This window comes from Scardinius erythrophthalmus, assembly GCF_964197995.2.
Source record: "Scardinius erythrophthalmus genome assembly, chromosome: 7".
Taxonomy (NCBI): domain Eukaryota; kingdom Metazoa; phylum Chordata; class Actinopteri; order Cypriniformes; family Leuciscidae; genus Scardinius; species Scardinius erythrophthalmus.
This window is the reverse complement of record NC_138227.1, coordinates 35,605,175-35,618,954: the sequence shown is the minus strand read 5'-3', so window position 1 is coordinate 35,618,954 and position 13,780 is coordinate 35,605,175. Positions and strand designations below refer to the sequence as shown.

Here is a 13,780-nt window from a genome sequence, read left to right as displayed (position 1 = left end):
CGGACAAATGTGTGAGGCGAAGCCCAACTTGCTGCAGCACATATGTCCTGAACTGAAACGCCCTTAAACAGTGCCCATGAGGTAGCCAAACCTCTGGTAGAATGAGCCTTCAGCTCTTCTGGAGGACAGAGACCACTGCTATTATAACCTAATATAATAGCTTCCACTACCCAGTGAAACAGGCGCTGACGCGAAATAGGTTTCCCCTTATGAGAATCAGCCCATGAAACAAACAACTGATTACTCTTCCTTAGCGCTCTTTGTTCTGTCCACATAGTGACGCAACGCACGGACAGGGCACAAGCAATGAAGCCGCGCATCCTCTGATGAGAGAAAAGGCTGTGGATGGAAAGCCAGTAAATCCACCTGTTTACAGGAGAGAGCTGACTCGCTAACTTTAGGGACAAACGCTGGATTCGTTTTGAGAGTTACTCTCGAGTAGTCCATAGCGAACTGCATACAGGAGTTATGCACCGATAATGCATGAAGTTCACTAACCAGCTTAGCAGTCGAAAGAGACAATTATAAAGCAGCCTTTAGCGAAAGGAGCTTTAATTCAACACTCTCTATAGGATCAAAAGGGGGCTGAGATAGTGCGTTAAGGACCACCGACAGATCCCACGGCGGAATCAGTGGCTTTGAAACCCTGTTCAAACGCCGTGCACCTCTCATAAACATGCATACAAGCGGGTGTTGACCTACAGTGTTTCTGTCAACCCCCACATGACACGCAGAAATTGCGGCAAGATAAACATTTACAGTTGAAAAGGCTCTGCCCTTATCCAAATGTTCCTGCAGAAAACACAACATATCCGCGACAGAACAGAGAAAAGGAACAATATGTCTGTGTGTGCACCATCACTCAAACAGCCCATTTCCGATCATATGCCGAGCGCGTTGAAGCAGCTCACGCGTTCTGAATTGTTTCAATCACCCTCGGAGGCAAAACTTTCACACTCAAGTTTAACCTCTCACGGGCCAGGCCCAAAGAGCCACTTTGTCTGAGGCTGGGTGAAAAATCTCCCCGTGTGCTTGCGAGAGAAGGTCACTGCGCAACGGGAGGGGCCAGGGCTGTGCGTAAAGGAGCTGAATTATCTCCGTCAAAGTGACCGTACTCTCTTATCCTTCTTAAAGTTGGAAAGATCAGACTCAGTGGAGGAAACGCGTACAGTAGTGCGTTTGGCCACGGGTGTGCCAGAGCATCCACACCTATAGGCACACCGTCTCTCACCAGAGAGAAGAACAGAGGACACTGAGTGTTTTCGTGCAATGGCGAAGAGATCAACGGCAGCCCGGCCGAACCTCTCCCACAACTGGCTCACTACCTGAGGGTGGAGAGTCCATTCTCCATACAGAGGATTCCCCCTGGACAAGAGATCCGCCCCCACATTCATTATTCCCGGGACATGGGGTGCCCGTAGTGAATGAAAATGCTTCACGCCCCACAAGATTATTTTCTGTGCCAAACTGTGAAGCAGATGGGAACGTGTGCCTCCCTGGCGGTTTATGTATGCCACCCCCGTTGTGTTGTCCGACCTGATCAAAATGTGGTGGTTCCTTAGGAACCGCACAAAATGATTCAGAGCCAGAAAAACTGTTAACAGTTCAAGGAAGTTTATGTGTGCGTTTTGTAGCGAGACGGGCCATTTTCCCTTTGCTATCCTGCCCTCGCACACTGCACCCCAACCTGTGAGCGACGCATCCGTTGTAACCACCTTTCTCGGAAAAACTGTTCCCAGCGGAGTCCCTGACTCGAGAAAGGGCCGATCTCTCCATTGACGGAGAGCGTGCATGCCGCGTGACGTCACTATCAATTTGCGGTTGAGGTGCCGTTTTGGACACAAGCCCTGCGCCGCTGTCCAGTTCTGAAACTCTCTCATTCTCAACAGTCCCAGGGGAATGACAGAAACTGTCAAGGCCATCAGACCTAGAAGACGTAAACACAGTCTGAATGAAACTCTGTTTCCTTTCTGAAAAAGGGATAGACAGACGCGAATTGACCTGATGCGCTCCTTGGACAGAAATGCTCGATATAGGTCTGAGTTTAGTCTGAGACCCAGACTAATTTGGGTGTGTAAATGTATTGTAATGTACAAATGTAAAGCAAACTTGAGCTACGGAAAGGCGCTATATAAATAAAACTTCTTCTTCTTCTTCTTGATTTATAAAGAAGGACTACACGCCTGCGCACATAATCAAACGCGCATTCCTATGGACTGAACAAGACGTCAGTGTTTTGCGCAGAGATAACTGATAATCGTTTGCACCTTGGAACCTATTTCCTGGAGTGCGTTCTCGAGCCACCAGGTTTTGTGCGGATGGGCGGCCGGATCGCGTTGAGGGTTTTCTGTTAGAACGGTGTTGTGTTAGCGGCCCCTAAGTTAATAACTAATGATCTTCGCAACGGAAGTGAATCAATCAATCAAAACTAACTTTAGCTGGACAATAACTTTATCCTAGAGCTGTTGTAAAGCCAAAACAATGTCGCTGCTGTAAAGTGAAAACAAACAATCTCACAAAAAGCTGTATTTTGTGGTTTTATTAATATTAATGACACAGACAACAGTAGGAATATTAGGTGTGTGCTGTCACTTAATACCGAATGCACGGACCGAAAAAACTGACAAACATCTGGTTTCTTTCTCAACTATGACATAAACAAGAGAATACTTGCCAAGAGGGGCATTTAGATGGGTATTTTGACATAATTTTGTGTTTATGTGTCCATTCAAGGGCAAGGAAACGTGAAAGAGGAATCAATTCAGTGTTCGAGCTCTGAAACACACCTGAAACACATGAATCACATGCGTGCCGAACCGTCGGGCCTGGTCCGTACAGGTCACGGATCAACTGCGATCTGTTCCACCCCTACTAGTCACTGATCATTCATGGCTTATAAAAGGCGCAACAGTATAATAAATCTTTGAAGTCCACTTTTACTGGAAATATAACGATCCAAAGATAAAAGTACTGATAAAAATAAGCTGTTATGTTGGAGCGCTGTGTCAATATGCCATAGCTGTGTACAAGGCAACCTGCTTTTGAGTCTCGGCTCGAGGTTTGTAAGTTTTTAAAAACAAGATTACATAATGTCGACTTTAAAAAATCTGAAGTCCTTAACACCTAGAACACACTAAACACCAGCTTCATCTGCAACAGTCTAGAAAAAGACTGAGATGCTGCTGGTCTTTAAGAAGAGTAAACAAATATGACACTGACAAATAAGAAGAAATAGTTAAAATGGACAAAGATTTGATAGGTGATTAGAAAACTAAGTGACCGTCACACTAAATGAACATAGATTGTGCGTTTTCTTGAATAATCATCTTGCAAGATCCCTTAATTTTTTTTTTTAGTTAGTACAATCATACACTTGCCAACCATTCAAGGGCTCATTCTGCGATTAGATTCAGAGAACCTTATTAAGAATAAAACATTCACACAGGGATTCGAGCAGGTAAGCCCAGGACACATTAGAACTGGTGCTCATTCTGCCCTGTGATTGAATAAGAGCTCTGTAAGTTGTTTACGTTCATTATTATTGTAGACATGCAGTAATTTAACGCCGTCTCTCGTCTCGTGGTGCTTTGCAGACTCTGCTGTGTGTGTTCATATGTTTTGAAGGAGACGTGGCTTTTGAGACTCTCTAAGGGAGGATGGAATCTTATGCTTTCAAAGCTAGCTTGCTATTGATATCCTCTCTGAAATTGCCTACCTTACCTTTAATACTGTAAAGCTGCTGGCTTTAAATTGTATAAAGTGTTATATAAATAAACATGAAGTGACTTTATTTGACTTGAAGTCAGAATTTCAGAGCTCTCACATTGTTACGAACCGATGCTTTCTTAACTGCTATTTTCTCACCACTGTCATTTTTGTTGTGTGTTTATTTTGTTATTGAGAGAAAAGTGTAAATATTTATATAATCATCTAAACACAGCTCCCAGCAGTATAGGTGATGTTGAGATGTTCGCTAACATTATACCGTTGCTCAGGTGTTTCAAATTCTTTTTACCCTTAAGTGAAGAACTTTGCTTAGGAACTTTATCCTATACTGGCTTACAAGTCACAATTCTGATTGCTATACTGTGTGCTAACTTGTGCTGTCATGAATTCTCTTGTGGCTTCAGAATCCCATGGCATTAGTCTTTATTAGTCACATGGCATCTGCTTAGCAGTAAGTGAAAACACAATGACAAGTCAGACAAAACGGAAAAGGTAGGTATATTTTGCGAATGAAACCCCGCTGATTGGACGAGACATCTGTCAATCAAGATATGCCGAAAGTACAGCAGGCTGTGGCAGTAGAAAGTTGATCCGCGTGTGCAAATATTAGAGTTGTCTATTTAACCGGTTAATTTAGTGTGACTAATTATGGAAAAAAATATATATATTTAATCTGCCCACCACTGTCTGGTTGGGCCAGACAAAATTGCAAAACAACCCGATCTGAGAAGTGGGAGAGTGGCATAAACAGCAAGTTTAGCTTTTAATGTGAGCGACCTGAGTTCCAGTCACCCTTTTAAAGTGCCTAACGTATACGCAGAGGCGACAGAAAGCAATGGGAGGAGAGAGGGGAACAGGATTGGGAAGGACAGTGAGCCGCCCCATGACCCAAATTTTCACTTTGACAGATAATTACTGCAGTGAAAGTGTATTTAAACCTATTTAAATTTTCTTTAAATTTACATTGCAAAATCAATAATGGTTAAAAAGGCAGTACAGTTTTCCACTTCATTTCTTAAAACGTGATGTTAAAGTGCATTTATAATATATTACAAAAGACTTGCATTTACTTGATATATAAAATATGATGTTTATTATCATTCTAGAACTAGAGCAAATGTTTCAAGTCAAGTCACCTTCATTTATATCGTCTAACTCAGTCCAGTTCTCATACAACAGCAGCAGTACAGTCAGATCAATGATATTGTTGAATTTTAAGTGTCCCAAACTAATCAAGCCAGAGGCAACAGTGGCAAGGAGCCCAAACTCCATCAGGTAACAGAATGGAGAAAAACCTTAGGAGAAACCAGGCGAGTTCTTCTTTGGCCAACAAACAAACATGATCTCATTATGATTCAGGCAACATTCAGAATTCAGATCGGAATTGGTAGAATTCAAATATTTATTCAGTTCCTTTTGCTTGAAGAATGATTCATCACGCCTGCATGGAGCCAAAGCTGGCCATCGGGTTTCCATAAATAGTTGGGGAAAAAACTACTTCTACTTCTGTATGGATATTGGTAATGGCAAAGGGTCAGTTTTTGGCTAAACACTGCTGAAAGCACAATGAAAATTTGTGATATATACATTCACATATCATATACAGTCTATGTATATATATATATATATATATATATATATACACACACAAACACTAATAACAGACATTTTCCTTCATGTACAATAAACCATTAAAGTAAAATGAAAGAGAGAAAGTTAATATGATTCAACCTTATTAGATACATATTTAACAATCTGAACTCTGATTTCCTTTGTTCTTATTCCATAGATTACTGGGTTAAAGCAGTTCGGAATAAGATGATATGACAAGGTGCTTAACACGCGGATATCTCTAGGTATGGTAGGCACCCTGTAGCCAACAAATGCAACAACAACACAGAAAAATGCCACCGCTATGACCATTAAATGTGTGCTACATGTCAAGATGGCTTTTTGGCGTGACTCATGTTGTGGAAATTCTTTTCTCAACTTTTATCAATAATTGTAAGACAGTAGGATATCTCAAAGGTTAACAAAGATCAGCTTTATTTCTTGCAAGAAAGGCAGTTCACACATCAGTCAGAGTCTGATATGAGAAGGGCCCTGACTTCTCCTTTTTGCCAAGCTTATATACCCTTAACACATCCTGGTCTGTCTCAAAAGATCGCCTTGGTTTACCTTAAAAGGCAACACGTCTTGTTCGAGATCTCTTCTAACATAAATTCTATCTAGACAGAACAATATCAAGTCTGCAAAAGTTTCCTGGAAATTAGCTGCTGCTCGATTTCACACATTTTGCCTATCTCTATTTTCATCAAAGCTGCGCACATACTTTTCACACTTGAAGTACACAATAGGTCACTTTGAGTACTCATAGTCTCTTTGCTACCCAGAACATTTTGCCCCTGCAAGCCTATATGATTATATTTCTTTAAATGCTTATAAGTACAAACAAATGTTCAACATTAACACAAGTTGCACACACCTAAATGTAAAAGAACACATCTAAATGTAAAATTTCCATTACAATCCACCCCATGTTCATTCAAAGAACATACACACAAATTTTGACATTTACTTCTCCTATAATCATAGTAATTTACAACAGGTAAATTTTTCCCATGGTCATTTAATTTCTTAGTCAAACTCATGTTCGCTCTCGTTCTCATATACCTCATCTTCAGGCACTGTAACCTCAACTTCATCTTCTTCCCAACATTCTAATTCTAGCAATCTAATTCTATTTTCAAAAAAAAAACTAATCATACCATAGTACATTGCCTTTTAACTTTGAATCAAGCTAAATTTTGAATCACATTGATCTATTAGGCCTTTAACAGGCTGATACTGCTGATTAACCATTTTTCTTAACCTTATTTTGCTAGCTTTTATTTCAAGTAGGCGATTGTTTTACTTAGTCAGATCTATTTAAGGATTTGTGTAATAAAATCTAACCAAAAAAATAATATAATCTTTTCATTTTTATCTTTAACACAAATATCAATAATTGTATTATTTTGTTTCAAACAATGTCATTACTTTAAAATTAACCCAAGCTCTTGCCATGATAATAGCTTTAGCTGCTGATGTGCCATTTAATCTTTAATTACCTATCTTCCTACCATCCTATTTTTCCCAGAATTAACTGATGGACATAACATGTCCTGCCTCTATTTGTTGGCAATGCGGAATAGTTCATAATGGATCCATTGATCCAGATCATTAAATCTGTAACTTCATTCTGAATTAAGAAAGCTTTTTAGAATTTTGCTTTGAGCAAATATTCTATTTCACTGAAATGTCTTAACTGTTTAGATTCATTTTAGTTTTTAAATTGAACATTTCAACTGTGTTAAATTCAAATTCAAAAGTGTTACATTGTTCTTGGTCTAGGTTTTAACTTTGTGCCCCCTACATAATTTTTTTTTAATTCGTTGAAGACCTTTTTCCAACAAAACAAGTCCATATTTCATTTATGGAAACCGGGCTAAATTAGCAAGCACTGTTACTGTATTCCTAGATAGACTAGACCCGCAGTCACCTCTCAGATATCAAATACAGACATTAGACAATACATGAAAGGAATATTTCAATAATCACACTGGTAACTTCTTTTACTAATAATAATCCAGAAATTAAATATGTTTCCCAAAATCAATCTCCTTTTGAAAGTTTTTCTTTTGCTATTTTAACAAATGGAAACACCTAAAAAATATTTAATTTAGTCATTAATTAATTGCTATAGAAGTCTTACCCTATTATCTATTTGGACCTAGTCCAGCAAAGTTACTTAGCCTCCCTTATAAGAGAACAATTATTACCACTATTCATTTTTTAGCATCTATCTGAATTAGGGTTCTAAAACCCTCAAGTTTCTTCAAAAATAGTCCCTAGATTATTCATTATCTTTACAGTAATGTACCTATTTAGAGTCCTTATACTCTATAGAATTAGGACATTTTCCTCTTCTTAATTTACGAGTACCTGAAATATTTTCAAATTCATCAGTAATTGTTCAAATAATAGATCTAAATACTCAGTCCTACAGTATAGTTTGATTAAACATCAATAAACATCACACAAAATTAATTATTCTGCTAAGCTTAAACCATCAGTTGGTCCACATCTTCCTTCAGATGTGTTGATCATCTCGTTACCCCATGGACGTTCCATCTTCACCAGGGTGATTCTTTGCGAACCGTCGCAATGGGCTTATCCCACGTTGGCAAGGGAGGAAAAGTTACTAGCACTTCCTTTGTCCCTCACTTTACGCTTTGCGTTGTCGTTGGTGTCGGCGTTTGGGGTTGCTGAGGCTGGTTGGTGTAGTTTAAGTCGAGATGCTTGGACGGAGGTGTCACTGCACCCCAGATGGGAACCTTGTTTGTGGAGTGAACCATTTCCTGGCTGCTTTCACCTGTGAATGGAGACCTTAAGTATTTTTGTTAATTACAACATCATGTATCATGTCGCCGGACTCATCTGCTTATCCGACCTGTCATCCTTTTTGATGAGACCTGTAAAATTTCATGTCAAACAGTGACAAGACAATACTTTATACATTTGGAACAGAATCAGTTCTGTTCGATGAGATCCATCATGACATCCTGTAAAAAGTTAAATATGGGGTAGACAGGACAAGCTTGCTTGCTCTCTGCCTTCCCAAAGTTATACGCTGCGCGTGTGGCATTGTTTATTTCTGCCACAACAATAACCCAGCTCAGGATAGTTAGCCAAAATCATCCATGGTTGTTATTTTGTTGGGTATATTTTCTTCCCTGTTGGGTCATATTTTAACCTGTTTAGATACAGCTGTTTTGATTGACATCATTTATGTCTCTGAACACCATAATTCACACACTCACTTTCACACACTCCACACACCCTTCTCTGGCCAGAGATTCATTCGTTCATTCATTCATTCATTCTTGTCTGCCTTAGCAGTTTATGAACTGAATGGGGAACATATATTAGGAGTGGAATACCACCAAATATGAACGGTAACAAAGTTCGACGACGACAGAAACTACTGAACGTAGACACACTGTGGCATTCCCCTTGCGACAGTGTCTGAACGTTACGATATCAATTCTCAGTTGTCCGATGCAGTCGTCATGTGTTTGAGTTTAACACAGTGAACGTAAACCTAACTTTTCAAAATCAAATAGATTAAACACTTTAAATAGAAATCGTATAGACCTACAATTGCAGTTGAGAGAATCCGTTTTAATTTCTCAAATGCAATTTGTCATTCTTTGCACAATTTCAATTTTCCACTTTTTGCTGTTGCTCATAAGCTATTTAAAAGAATATTTAGAAATCTTCACACAATCTTTGATCCATGGACAAAAATAAAAAAACATTTCTATCTCGCTGATAATGACAGCATGTGATTTCAAATGTTTATAATTAGAAAACATTGTTTCTATTGAATCTAGAAAATTACCTTTTTAAATGAAATGGAGTGACCAATATTTTTGTCAAATCACAATTTATATTTAAAGTTGGTCACCCAATCTCATTCTCATATGCACAATGCACAAAAATTATCTTAGTTAAACATACAGTAAACCATTGACTCTTAGAATCTCATAGATCAAAACCATTTTTCCACACTATCTCCCAGGGATAACGGGATACTAATTCTAGACGCCTTCATATAAAAAGTATAATATTTAAAAACACGTGCAATTCATATAGTACTATTTATTCATCACTTTAACAGTTCTGATTCCCTTAATATTTTCTCTTAGTGACTGTTTGTAAAACCCTGTGCTCTCAGATGGCCACACATTTTGTCAGCCACCAATCTTTTAGTCACACTGTTTCACAAAAAGCCCCACTTCTCTCCACTCTGCAGTCTGTGGTTTAGCTAAAGAGATGTGAGGGACTTCCCCCTCAACATCATACAGTGATGCTTGGCTATCAGTCAATTCAACCTTCACAGCACACCATTTATCTGACCAAATGAACTCTGAGGTTTTCAGTTCCTCAATCTCTAGTTCAGACCATTTTTCAGCAAAAATTTCATCTGGCTCATTGCTAACATGACATGTGCAATGCAAATCACTTTCTTCCATGAAATCATGGTCAGGAGGCATCCTATTTGTGGCTTTGTTTTGCAGACCACACTGAGGAGTGCTCCATTCAAAAACATATAATGTTTCAGTTGGCATTCGCACCATGCTCATATCAGCATTGAGGCCACTGTCATCACAATACAAATTCAGCTTTAGTTTACACATCAAATCTCTTCCCCGAAGATTACAAGGACAGGTAGTAGTTACAAGAAAAGCATGAGAAAATGAGCGATCACCAATCTGACAAGACAAATCTGCTGTATATGGTTCCTTTACCAGATGCCCTGTGGCACTTCTGGAGGTTGTCCATTTTCCAGATAATACAGTTAAATCAGGCAATTGTTCATTTTTAATTACTGAGTTCTTCACTCCACTGTTAATTTAGAAACTTAACTTTCTTTCCCTCGACACTAATGTCAATCATTGGTAATTTTGCAAATGCTTTATACCAAAAGTTCAGTGTCAGCAAGCATATTTTATCATTGCAAGAAACAGCAAGCACATTTTCTTCATTGCAAGGAGCAGAAAAAGAGATAAGATTAGACATATTTACCACCTGGGAGTCAGACCCTTCACCGTCGCTCCCCTCCCCCTCCTTCTTTCAATCTCCTTGCGGCTCTGGTGGCTGTTGGAATCCTCTGTTCTTTGGAGGATCCGGACAGTCATTTCTCCAGTGTCCTTTTCGCCCACAATTATAACAAGCTTCAGGGTCCCTTGCGGGTTGGTCACCCATTCCACGTCCTCTTCCACCCCATCTTCAGCAGAGCCAGTTGAGTGTCTTTGTCAGTCTTTTTCTGTTTGTTCTTGGCTTGGTCTCTCAGCAGCTGTTGTTGATGCGTTGCGTGTCGTCGGATTTCTTCCAGCCGCGCTTGGTGGTACCCCACACAAGACGTTTTGACCTTTTTCCCTATTTCAGGGTCCAGACCGTCCAGAAAAACAGTTTTCAGATACTTATCTTTGATTGTCTGGCCTGTGCTTCTCTTTGGGTTGGTGAACATTTACGAATTTTGGAGATGGAGGAGTGTAGTCTGGAGGAGCAGAGGGCAGGGTGATCGAACCTAGCAGGCTTTGATATGGGTGGTCTTGATTTTGGTGGTCTTGCTTGCAGACTCGTTCCCTCTTCTTCTTTGTCTTCCTCAGGATCTTGACTTCCCATTGCTCCTGGTTGTCTTTGTGGTTCGTGGAGGGCCACTGCTGGTGGTGGTTGGTAGGGGGAGTAGGGAGCCGGACAGCGGTCGTCCTCAGCCAGGCGGGTTTTCATGCATCTCATTCCCTCGGAAGAATTAGAAACAGAGTTTAGTAAAGTTTTTTTTTTCTGGCTTCCTCTTTCTGGCTTCCTCTGCCTTTGTCTCTCTACTATTTGCACTCTTTAATGGTGCTAATGCTGCATTTATCTGTTTTCTTTGTCTGGTAATTGCCTCATTTAACCATACATCTATAATTCGACCATCAAAGTCATAATTATCTTTTTCTGTATATTTTTGGACTTGTTTTTGTTCAATTTTCCTTTGTCTTTTGCAGATGGCTTACACTCAGACATTAAACACACATTAAATCCGTACAATTTAATTAACTGTGGTATCCTATGATGCCACCCTGTTCCATTCTTCTTGGTCATGGAACAATAATTCCCTTTTGAGAAATCCACTGTCTCCAACTCTTTATCATTAACATTACTCATTTTTGCACAAATTTTACTCAACAGTATTTGTATTTGCGTATTTAAATTCTTCAGTATTTATATTTGCGTATTTAAATCTTTCTCCTCACGTGGTCACCACGTACTATATTTACTGTGTTAATTCTTTCCCCCAGCGTGGCCACCACGCCTGCCTAAATCCGTCGATCTAGGACTTTCAAAAATGCCCACATCCGTCGATGCTAGGTCTTTTTCCCAGACAAGTGCCTTGTTAAATATTTGGAAGTTACTTTCAGGCTTATTCCAAACCGCAAACTTGTCTAGACTTTTGAGAAGGTTACTTTCAGGCTTATTCTCAAAATTCTGGCCCTTCTGGGAAAACAATTAACACCTGCATTTGAGACTATTACTTTCAGGCTTATTCTCAAATCCTTTTGGAAATTACTTTCAGGCTTATTCCAAAAATCCTGACCCTTTTAGGAAAAAAATATTCAATACGCAAATAATTTTCTTATTTACCACGTAAATAATTTTCTCTCTCACCGTCTTTTGATGACCTCGTGAGTTCAGTTCTGGGAGTACGTTCACCTCCGTTCGTCGTGATGAGTAGAACAATTCTCTCTCCTTAAACTTGAGGATTTTGAGCCGCAGAGCTGGTCTCTCGGGATGATCAATTCAATTGTCCCTCTATCACGGCGATCGGTTGGTTCACGGTTATCCCATCATCCTCGTCGCCATTTGTTGTGGAAATTCTTTTCTCAACTTTTATCAATAATTGTAAGACAGTAGGATATCTCAAAGGTTAACAAAGATCAGCTTTATTTCTTGCAAGAAAGGCAGTTCACACATCAGTCAGAGTCTGATATGAGAAGGGCCCTGACTTCTCCTTTTTGCCAAGCTTATATACCCTTAACACATCCTGGTCTGTCTCAAAAGATCGCCTTGGTTTACCTTAAAAGGCAACACGTCTTGTTCGAGATCTCTTCTAACATAAATTCTATCTAGACAGAACAATATCAAGTCTGCAAAAGTTTCCTGGAAATTAGCTGCTGCTCGATTTCACACATTTTGCCTATCTCTATTTTCATCAAAGCTGCGCACATACTTTTCACACTTGAAGTACACAATAGGTCACTTTGAGTACTCATAGTCTCTTTGCTACCCAGAACATTTTGCCCCTGCAAGCCTATATGATTATATTTCTTTAAATGCTTATAAGTACAAACAAATGTTCAACATTAACACAAGTTGCACACACCTAAATGTAAAAGAACACATCTAAATGTAAAATTTCCATTACACTCACCAGAAGGAGAGCGAGATATAATGACAAAAATAACAATGTAAGAGCAGACTACAAATGCACAGTCACATGCTACTAAGATGAAAGCGATTGTTCCAGCCATATGGTTCTTGCTCACATCACCACAGGCTGTATTGACAACTGATGTATGCTCACAAACACAATGATAAATCACATTTGATTTACAAAAATAGAGTGGCCCAATCAGGCCGACCATCGTAGCAACACAAAGCAAGTTACGGAAAAAAAAGGACAAACAGAATATTATTGATGTTTTAACGTTTACATAGTCATGGTACTGTAAGGGAAAAATAATGGCAAAAAATCTGTCGACTGCCATCAGAACTAAAATTGTCGACTGGAAAAAACCTGCCATATGCAGACAAAACGTTTGAACAAGACATTCATCTTTGTAAATCATATTTCTACCAAACAGAAAACTGATTAACATTCTTGGAACAACAAATATTGGCTGTATAAACCCAAGAGCTGCAATAAACCCGATCAGAATGTACATGGGTGCATGTAACTTGCTTTCTTTTACAATCACTAGCATTATAATTGAGTTTGCAAACAACGTGAAAGCAAATATTACAAGAAAAGGAATGAAAAGGTATCGCCGATACTCTTGCAGATCCGTGAATCCAATCAAGTAGAGTTCCTGATGAGAGAAGTTGAATGTTCTGTCATCCATTCCTTGGATCAAAGTTAACTTTGAAAACATAAAACAGTTAATAGTTACAGTTTAGTTTATCAGTTTACAGTTAATGCACAGAAAATAGGTTTACAGAAGCAATTAACAATATAAGCAAAAATATACATACATTTAAGCATAAACAGTGTCCTTTAACCTTCAAATGTGGTTTGCATTTTATGCTCAGACTTGCAGCAAAGGAAGCTTAGAGATTTAATAATTTAAACATGCTAAACATTAGATCAACAAATCTTATCTTTTAGTTTTTAAAATAAATAAATAAATGTATTTCAGTTCTTCAGGTCTGTAAAATGAAGCCTAAAATCTATAACAGCATGCGC

At 39.0% G+C, this 13,780-nt stretch overlaps 1 protein-coding gene across 1 annotated transcript; it reads right to left on the bottom strand.

Moving 5' to 3' along the window:
* Positions 1 to 5,442: 5,442 nt before the first annotated feature.
* Positions 5,443 to 13,439, bottom strand: or55d1 (odorant receptor, family 55, subfamily D, member 1; the record flags this gene model as incomplete). The annotated part of the gene is made up of 2 exons (XM_081370197.1): positions 5,443 to 5,693; positions 12,749 to 13,439. The coding sequence occupies 2 exons, from the start codon at positions 13,437 to 13,439 to the stop codon at positions 5,443 to 5,445; spliced, it is 942 nt and encodes a 313-aa protein (XP_081226323.1).
* Positions 13,440 to 13,780: the final 341 nt, after the last annotated feature.